Here is a 10,822-nt window from a genome sequence, read left to right on the forward strand (position 1 = left end):
TGAAGGAGAAGCATAAATTTCACAAAATTTCAGAAATTTCACATGCATGAACAACAGACAGTACCCCTTTAGGAAATTAAGGAAGTAATGGTATACCTTACATGAATACTGGGAGAGGTGCAACACACAATTTCCACTTTCAGAGCTTTAAAAGTGAGATTATTTTTTTCTTCCTTCATAGATTATTCCCAAAATTACCTCACATTTAAATTCATTTATTCCTAGGAAAGAGCAAAGTATTTATCCTAAACAAGCATTGAAAGATAGCTACATGAATTTTTTTTTTTTTTAGAAGCCCTTATGGTAGATGTTTTATTTATATTATATTCAAGACTTCTTAAACAGAACCAGTGTTATATCCCAGGGAATACACTTGCAATACACTGCTTCAGGAACAAAGGTGCACCTACAAGGATCCTAACTGTGTAACAAGGGACGGAAGATGTAAGACTGTCCATCTGTGCTAATGTGAACGAACTCTTTGAATGGGATCATGCACATGAGTAACGACTTCCAGGCTCAAGCCCAAACCAGTTAATAATAATAATTCATGTGAGGAAAGTTAGTATGAGACAAACAATTCAATGCCTTTACCTCCAAAATCACATCTAATAGTAACTATTTTCTTAATAGCCAATACAAAATAGGTATGTAGCTCTAAGATTAAACAAAATTTAGAGAATATGCTGTTACAAAATATATTTTGACATATTTCCTAAGAAGCAATTCAAACAGTCAATTATGCAGAGTTATTTACAGAGGACTCAAAGTGGAGTACCAGTTTTATGCAAACCAGTATATTAATTTGAATTTGATAAAATATTGGCGAATACAAGTTTGTGACAACAAGGAACTTTGGGGTTTAGTAAACTTGAAAATGTTCTACACAATCATTAGACGAATCTAAATAATATAAAAAACTGTCTGAACTGTTAATCTGAATCATTTAATGCATTTTATTGTACTGAAAGTTCAGATCAACAAGTCAGTGGTACATACAGGCTGGAAAACAAGTTACCACTTAAATCTTTCAGATACAACGAGCACAGATTAACCGAGTCTGACTGTACCTAATCTATACTAACAGATGGTTTGTTCTTACCTCAATACTATCTTTTTAATAAGCACATATACATATGTGCTAAAATAAAAGGCAGCAATTATAAATATTTACTAGAATGACCAGAACTGGTATTTAAGCATAAACCACCCTGACATTCATTTTTGAAGCTGTATCTTCACTAATTTGTCTTCTGCTTTTAGTAGTCTTCTATCCTATTAACTCCGAGGGTTACAAATCATCTGGAAGTCTCACACTGCTATAGGAAAGGAATGTCTGTTCAATGCAGTCTGGAGATAAAGAAAGAGTTGTGCTTCAGTTCATCATAGCGATTCACTGCAGAAGTAGCATTGCTAACTAGAAGCAGCAAAGAAGCAGCCTTTCCCTCCACCATGTCAAGATGGGATAAAAACCCTTAAAATTTACTGTTATTTTGTTATCATTTCAAGAGAACACCTGAGAATATTTTGTAACTGAAGAGATAATATTTGTTATTTATTAAAACTAATAGTCACTGTAGAGGAAGTTACCTGCCTGTGCAAGAATAAGGACATTTAAGTGGGACAGCGATTAATTTGAACTTCCTGTTTCAACATTTAAGATGCTTCAGAAAAATAATAGCCCAGCTTTCTAAACGCTCCACAGACCTTACTAGCCCATACATCTCAGTAATGCTTACACGTAAAGGAAGAATTCAAAGCCACCAAACTCAGAGAGGACAAGCTATTAACTTCAGTTAATGCTGGATTATGTTTTGTCCCAAAGTAAAATTTTAACTGCAGGAGAGCAAAGAATCCCAGACCACATTATCCCACACTTTCACTATTCTCTTCAAGGTACAGTTTTCAAATACCAATTAGTTCTAACAATTATTTTTTAAATAGTATTTTAAAACTTTATGGTACCGAAAGCCAGCAGGTATCTTCAGTCCCGTCTCTACAAATTTCGATACTCTGACAAGGTTACCTTACAAGGTTAGTAAGAAAGGGAGCAATATGTAACCATTGCAAAAAGGAAACGTTGCCACGTAGTTGTCAATGTAGGTTGGTTACTAAAAGGCAATATATGCCTGAGTTATTTAAATTACCGCATAATTTTGACAAAAGGGCACTCAAAAGAAATATGATGTTACAGTTAACAGATTTACTCCATGATCAAGAATTATGTAGTATAGCATAACTATGAATCATTAGCTGGCTTTAAATCACTGTCCTTTTCCTAGGCAAATACTGCCTCAATTTTTTTCAGGCTTCAGTATGTGTTGCTGATTACTTTATACTGATCTTATGACCAGTCTTGGAGAAAAGTTATGAAAATCTGCCTTATTACAGCAAACACAGCTTCTCAGTTAAGTCGTATTACAGTATTTAAGCATTTTAAGTAAACTGCAGTGTAATGGAAGTGCTACAGTATTAATTTCTAGGCTTAAACTTATCTTGTCATACAGTTTAAGTAAAAGAGGTTGAATACAGAGACCCCTCATTTAAGTCACATAGTGAAGTCCAATAGATCCACCTAATGGATAAAAAGTATTAAAAAGAGTGGATATGTGGCAGAGCAATTAGTCAGCTACCTGAAGGATATATAAAGCACATTGCTGCATACACAATAATCATACTTGTTCATGACTGTCTTAATCCAGTCATGTAAAGAGAGACAATACCTATCTATTGTTCAGACCCATGTCAATCAGATTTAATATGCAGGCAGATTAGTGCTTCCTAACTTGCTGACAACAGTTTGACTGCTAAAGCCAGTTTTTCAACACAAAGGACAGTTTCCTCACAGGCAGCAGGTACTGGTTCTCGCTTAGGAAAATCAAGCAGTTCCTCTTCAGTTTTGTTACTGAACATCATTTCCAAGGAGGACTGGAGGGAACAAGGATGCATTATTTACTTTCAAATTTAAAGCCTCTGAGAAACTTCAGATATTTCCAAGTCCATGTAGAATACATACAACATTCACGACAGATGTTGAAGAACCAGGTGACAAGGTAATCTAAGTATTTAATTCTTCTCAGTTTTTCTGGGAGATACAATCTTATCACTAAAAATTGCTTACCTTCAGTACAAGAAAAAAAATCTTGTTCTGTGAGCAGCTGCCATGCTTTCAGACATATTTCTGACTTTAAGATAATTAACAAAGCCTCGAAAGAACAGAAGAAGTCCTGAAAGCAACAAAGGCACAAAATGAGGCATATCAACCTAAGTCCACACTATCCTACATTATTCTCATTAAAATATTTTTTTTTAAATCTAGATGATAGTAACTAAAGCAAGGTCTTTATGCATGATTCACAAATTCAACGAACAAGTCTTCTGCTTTTATCTTGTGGTATTAGAATACAGCCTTATGGAAGGCTCTTCAGAAGTTTTACACTCATTCTGGATTCAAGTATCATCTGCCAAAAAGAATGTGTGAAAGAACTTAAAAAGAAAAAAAAGAAGAATGTATGCTGCACCTTCTTTTCAAGCAAATTCTTAAAATAAGTTACTAGTAAGCACTAGTACTAAAATAAGTACTAGAAGACTACCTGAACCACAAATTTAGAAATGTAGAAGATAAACGTACTGCAATCCAAAAGGGGGGGAAAAAAAAAGACAGTACAGATTGCTTTAGCAACAAGCCAAAAATAAATTATATTAAATTGTGACTTGAGATTTAACCATCCAGGAAAATGCACCTGTCGAAGAGGAGGAAGAATAGTCAACTCAAAGAAAATTACTCAATATGTGTTATGATCACATGTCAATTCCAGATTTCAAATTATTTTTAAATATTTAAATTTAACTGCATTTGAAAGAATATTTCAGCTCTGAGAAGAGGAAGAAAAGATACTGAATAGTCACACAGAAGTTACAGTTGTAACAATGGAAATCACTAACATGTTGCCAACATCATTTTACTAGTGCAGAGATTCACTAGACACCTGAACAAACAAATGCCCAAAAACTGCATTCTTGCATAGTGTACCCAGCTCTTTGATCCCTTTTCCTCCGCTATGTAAACTTCAGCAGATTAATCTATTCATCAGTTGGATCAGGGAGAATCCAACACAGATAAAACATTCTGCCCAAAGAGTTGGGGGGCTTGAAATCTGAACTCTACATCCAGTGGAGAGAAACACAAGCCTAAGGAGCAATTCTCCTCATTTAGTGAACAACACTGGTACCTTGAAGATACATGCTTATGTCTGTATATACACACATATGCATTATGATTCCAATGGTTCAAATGAAAATCAAAACTGAAACTTAACAAGTTTAGCAAAGGATTTCATCCTTTTCATCATCTTACACCCAAATAAAATAATCTCCATGGTTACATTGATATTTTGCTATATGATGGACTTTTTCTTCCTGCCCTCCAGGTTGAGAATCTGATTTGTCTTCATATGCTTCTTTCTTATCTAAATGCTTTTTACTTGTTCATTTTTATTTCATTTACTTTCTCTTTGCCTTTTAAAAACCAAAGCCTCATTAGGACACACATAAAAAACCCCCAAACACAGAGAATGCTCTGCTAACCACTGAAACTTTGACCTAACCCAGACATATTTCTGCAATTCAGGTGAAGTCTGCACAGAAAAGAATGCACCAAGATCTGGATCAAAAGCTAACTACAGAAGCTGCTACCCAGACGTTACCAGAGATAGTCCCACATTCAACTGGAAAGCAGCTGAAACAGCAAAAGGTGGGCAGGCAGCTCTCAAGGTGCCTGAAAGCATACTTTCTGCATTACACATGTTGGAAAACCAGTCCAAGTTCAACCCGTATTTTATATTTCTCTGTTTAGGGGAAAAAAACCCTAAAACAAAACAAAACCACTTTCCATTGTTTTCCTCAAAAAGAAACATTGGCTAACATTTAAATTTAAAAATTAGAATTGTCTCTCTCTTCAATTTGCTCACTGTACATGACAGCTCCTTGGAAGCAGACCACTTCACTTTTCCATGAAGCGTGAGCAGATTTTTCCAGATGTTGAAAGAAGGGAAGGGAGCAGAAACAGATAGGTGAACACCAGAGAAGTGAAGAAGATGGCGATAGGTGAGCTCAATTATGTCAATGTACTATGCAAAACAAAGAATCCAACACAGTTCATTCACTTCTGAAGAAACACAGGACATGCTACTGTGTGTGCTCTAATGGGAACGTTACCCGAAACAATGAAATACAGATCTGGCTGCCAGAGCTCCCATGACTTGGTAATATTCCTCCATGCCCTGCTAAGCAGATCTGTTGGGTTAAATCTTTCTGTGGTATTCTAGCAATCTTGGTATATTTGCTTTATCAGTTTAAAAGACACTCTTGGTGTATTTCATGCAAAACATTCATAAGACAAGGGAAAACTGACTGCTGATGCATACCGCACGCCTCACAGTGCCTGTTATTCCAAGGCACGTTACAAAATGTTAGGGGAAGAACACACTATTTTCATTCAAGTGAAAACAGTGTCAAACCCCCGTTTCGGGCACTACAAGGCTGCTTTTTTTTTTTTTTTTAATTAAAAGGTTTATCTGGAGATATTTGTAACTGTGAAGAGTCGTTTCACTTGCTACTTAAATGCAATCACCTCAAACAGAATACAAAAGCATTCAAGGGACTGGTCCTGTGATGTGTTAAACATTTGTAGTTTCTATATATCTCAAAGAACCAAATGAACAGTAAAGCAAGTTGGGTATTAAGTCTGATGAATTCCCTCAAACTTTACTAAAAGGCAGACAGAGAAAGTTTTAGGTAACATGGTTTAAGATTTCTGGCATTTCTTGTGAGATAAATAACAAGTCACAAACAGTCAGGATCTCAGGTTTGGGGTTTTTTTTAATTTACTCTTCAATTCATTCTAACATTTGCTGGTAGCCGTTTGAGTCAATTGACTCAAAGAGAAGAGTGCCACCTACTGAACCAGCAACAGTTTACTACGCTCCCAGAGCCAGAAAATAAAATGGATAGTAGTAGCATTCAGTTCTGTAAAAGAAAATCATTCCAGATACCATATTCAGATTACAAAATCCACAGTAGGAAAAAAGGAAGACTCGTTGGGGTTTAGTATATCCTAATTAAAAATCAGAGAGAAGAGCAGGATTTGATGCATCTATGACTTTGAACACAAGCATACAGACTTCTTAAGAGAAAGCTGACATCATGGGAGCACTGTGATCAGAAAGCATGAAGCCATTCTCTCGTCTGACTGAGAAACTACTGATGCAGTACGAATTTCAAAGGACTAGAAAAGGACATTTCATGACCTACGTACAAGACAGCAGAAACTACCTTCCTAAGATCAGTCACATTTCTTAAAATTTAATACCTGACATACAGGTTTATACACGTAATTACTAGATATCGCTCACTTTTTGATATGTTCTCTACATAAAGCCCGTTTCATTACGCGCTTCTGCACCCCTAGATCAGCAGAAGCAGCATATAAAGCACAAATGACAACTCTCAGGTACGTACATAATTACATATGTAGGACAAAATTTTTTGAGCTGAAGGTCGCTTGAATATTCTACTGTTCACACAGGAACACCACTATGGTAACCAATAACGTTGTGACTACTATGGAAATAAAAACAACACTCAAAACTACCAACAGCTAAAGAAAAACACATAGCTAAACATGTTACAGAACTCTTACTTAGAATGACATGATCAGTCTTTACATAATTCCACCTCACAACAGAAATGTTTTCAGTTGTCACTTACCAAGTACCAGAAATATCCACCAAAGCCAGTACTGTCCGTTGAAATATCCAGTAAAGTAATCTGAAAACTGAAATTAATACACGAGGCTTAGCTGAAGTAAAGCAGATGACTAAGACACGACAAAAGTAATTTATTCAACAAAAATGTAAAATTGGTATTTGTGCAGCAGTTTAATATACAAATAACACTTTCAGTGCCAGTTGATCTGTGGCAAAGTTATTTTAAAAACTCTAAAAAATATCTAAATACATGTGTGTGTAAAGAAACCCCAAACTTGTATTACTTGCCAGAATCATCTGACATTTTCTATTATAACGAATCACCACTTGTAGATTTTCCTTTTTTTCCCCCCAATGCCTGCCATCCCAAACACATAACAGCAGCCTGCTGCTTTAGATATTAACACCAAAAGCCACATTAGTTTAATCTTATCAGACAGGGATGTTCTGCTGACCCCTCAAAAGAGGAGCTTTTGACCTTCTGTATACCCCCTACTGTTAATCGCTGCCAAGAATACCAGCCCCATAAAGACCCCCAACTCATTAAAGTCTTTTCATTTTCAAACCAGCATTCAGTTCCCAGCAGTGAGCTGAACGCAACTAAATGAACCTTGAAGTGCCGTTTCAACCGTTCCTGTTAGTGACCACGGTGGACGGTTTTGTCCTCCCTGTGATGTGGGAGGCAGCTGGAGGGCAGGGTGTGATGGTATTGGAGACAGGTATCTGTGCCTTTACCAGACTCCAGACTGCATGCTTCACTGATAAAAAGTCTAATCAAATGTCTCCAGTACTCACATAAGAAGTAGGAATGGCAAGATGTGTGAAAAGTTGCCAGAATGAATAAAGCAGCTCTGCACACTTTTCATACACTTCCCATCCAGCTATCATTCAGTATGTTTACTGCATCCTGCCACCGTGCTTCCCACTTGCCATTTCTAGAACATTTCGGTAGAATCAACTAAGAGATCACATTGCTGTTTTTATTCATGTAACTGTGCACTGAGATCCACGTCTCCTCCAGAATAAAGCCAGATCATGTGAATTCTTTAAAGGTTTATTTCTGTACTGTATTCATTTCTGTGGGCAATCCAGGAAAAAACACCAAGAAACAGAATTGCTAAATTGAACTAAAGAAATGGTATTTACATTATCTCTATATAAATACTAGTACTTCTATGAGTCAGAGTAAGCATTTAATATTTTGACACTTCATTAAAATATCAAATGAATATTAAATTTCCAGGAAGCTGACTATCTTACTTGATATACACACATCTACACATATATACCAATACAATTTTTTTTTTTAATTACAATTTCATTTAATTGGAAAGAAGATTTACTAAAACCAGCAATCAATCAAATACTGGCCTATGTGCATTACTCACACACCTTCTTTAGGCAGAAGCAACCATGGCTGCAGAATTGCCCCAACAGCAAAACTGTGCTTTTGTTCGCCCCCAGTAAAAACTGATACAAAGAAAGCATATATGAACTCATACTGTTTAGACACTATATAAATTTTTGTACTACTGACCCTGAGTGAGAAAGGGCAGCACAAGCCTTTAGAGGAACTTGAAACAAAGGAACAGAACAATTTTGTGCGCGTATGAGTGCTTGTGTATCACCATGAAAACAAAACTGTCCACATACACCTTATGAGCTTTCTGCTTCTGTCTCTAGAAAGGGAGACAACACTGGAAGGTGACAATCTTCACTATGAAAAAAAACCCCCACCCCTAAGGTTTTGGAATTGGTCAATTCTAATGTATTAGAATTAGCAACAGATTACATACAAGAATTTAAATATAGAACACAGTAATTCTCCACAGATGTTTAGCATATATGTTTAGCATTTTGTGTTTGCTACAAGCACATTTTCAAGCAGACAGGAATGACACAAAGAGCAAATTCTGCCCTCTGTTTAGTGTGCCTCAAGGGAAGCTGAAAATAGCCCCAATGAATTCGTAGTTGAAAAACTCATGTTTTCTCGCTCTCTTAAGATAAATTCCATCCCAAACCCTGAATTCCAACTAAATACACGAGAATAGCATCTGGTCCAGTAACATTCCCTTGCACTGGAGAAGGGGGAAAAAAAAAAGCAACCAAAACCAACCCAAACCCACAATACAATCACCCTCAGCTCTACAAAGAATGTAGGAGGATGCAGGACATGTCCAGAAAGGACCATGCAATCTCTTCTCCCTACAATCCTTGTGCTATCGTGCTAAGACCAAATCAAATGAAGTTACTAGCACACACACCGAAAAGAAAAAAATTCAGAGTTGGCAGAACATAAAAGATAACTAAGCTATCCAAAACCTCTTGCTTCATTAGACAGGATAAGGTTTTAAATGCGTGTCTCACATAGAATTCAAGTTCAGAAAGAATCATTACATTTTATCTAGCATCCACTTACTTGGCTAAGTAACTCCTATTTGGCTAACATACCTTTCTGGAAAGGATCTAGTCCTGCAGTGAAAATATCAAGAAACTGAGCATCTAAGACGGTAAAAATGTGACTAAATTAATATTCAATTTTGACTTGATTCAGTATGTATTTTACAAGGAATAAAAGAATCAGATACAAGGAAGAAATGTTTTCTGATTTCTGCCCCCCATCCCTTGATAGGTTGGGCCATTTATAAATTTTCCATGTAGGACTATAATACCAGTGACATTTTACGTACTTGCTCCACTTCTGCATGCTTGTGAAAAGAATGAGTCATTCTGCATTTATTTTAGTGGAAAGATGAATGTAAAATGCTATGTCAGATAAAAATAGATTAAGCTTCTTCATTAGTAAGCACACATGAATATACAGCAAGTAAATTCTCTACTCAAGCGGAAGTTTGAGAAAATTCTAGGCACTCTGTTAAACATTGAAACTTAATATACTGATTTTTAATTTCATTACTATATATTCTTGAATAAATTGTTATATTTTGATTCTATCAAAAGAGTCTGTACAGTGTGAATCTAGAAACATACCCGTACAATGAGAATCCATTTGATCAGGGACAGACCAAATCCACAGATTGCACCATACCTTCCAGCTATGGTGTTTGTTATACAGAAGGATAAACAAAATCCAATCCAGTTGAAAATAAAAGCCACTAGAAAATAAAAGAAACAGTAGCTTCTGTTAATCTGTATAGCTAAGCAAACAGACTTAACATTAATTTAACTTTTAAACTACGAAGGACATGCTTACATAGTCAGTAATTCCCTTCCGGTAATTGAGGCTTTCAGAGATTGACTTTGAACCCAGACATTCCCCATGGTATAGTCACTTAATAACAAAGCAAATGGTAAACAGGCTGGAACCTACTACTTTAAACATAAAAAATTCCAACATAAAGTATTACAAATCTAACCAGGTAACACTAGACGTGAAAGGTAAATGCGAACAAAGGACTATACATATAAGAATTGGATTATAACAAAGAAAAAAAAAACCCTTGCTACACTTTTATAACCAAAAATATATGCACACATACGTGCATGTATCAAGGCTGCATATTCAGCTTTATCCAGTTTGGATGGAACAGAATAAAAGCATCCGCTCTTGCTCTGTAAACATAGTACAGAAATGAAGGTAAGTTGCGAAGGTGATGCTTCATTGATTACTGTCTTTTCTTTTAGATCAATATTCAAGCATAATATATAATAAGCCGTAGAAGTTTTACACAGAAGCTTAAGAAATCAAGAAACAAAAAAGGAGGTTGCGTGTAACTACCACTGTTACTTCAATTAACACTTTTACACAACTCCCAGTAGTTTTACAATTTAAAGTTTCATATCTGCATGTACTTGACAATCAACATCCTCTGTATTGACTTCAGTTTGCATGCATAAGGTCAAAGTGTGGGAATTCCCAGTTAGGTGATGTCCCCACCTTTGGGAGTAAGTGAGGGCAACTAACAAGAAAACCATCAAAGAGAAAAGCTGGGGGAGCTGGCAGAAGACAACAATTCAGGACTTCTGTAGACGACAAGGTGGTGGAAAATTGAAAACGCTTGGGAAGCCCACAACGAACGCAAAAACCACTGAAG

General features: G+C 36.1%; 1 protein-coding gene across 1 annotated transcript in view; it reads right to left on the reverse strand.

Moving 5' to 3' along the window:
- Positions 1 to 1,073: 1,073 nt before the first annotated feature.
- Positions 1,074 to 10,822, reverse strand: part of LOC104488802 (NEDD4 family-interacting protein 2-like) — a 25,743-nt gene continuing 15,994 nt past the window's right edge. The window contains exons 6-8 of the mRNA XM_010130882.1: positions 9,759 to 9,883; positions 3,122 to 3,227; positions 1,074 to 1,350 (exon numbers count right to left, since the gene is read on the reverse strand). Of these exons, the coding sequence (XP_010129184.1) occupies positions 1,292 to 1,350; positions 3,122 to 3,227; positions 9,759 to 9,883 (290 nt within the window). The 3' untranslated portion in view covers positions 1,074 to 1,291. The remainder of the gene's footprint in view (positions 1,351 to 3,121; positions 3,228 to 9,758; positions 9,884 to 10,822) is intronic.

The sequence above is a fragment of the Buceros rhinoceros genome, unplaced genomic scaffold (genome assembly GCF_000710305.1).
Source record: "Buceros rhinoceros silvestris isolate BGI_N320 unplaced genomic scaffold, ASM71030v1 scaffold37272, whole genome shotgun sequence".
In the NCBI taxonomy this organism is placed as follows: Eukaryota; Metazoa; Chordata; class Aves; order Bucerotiformes; family Bucerotidae; genus Buceros; species Buceros rhinoceros.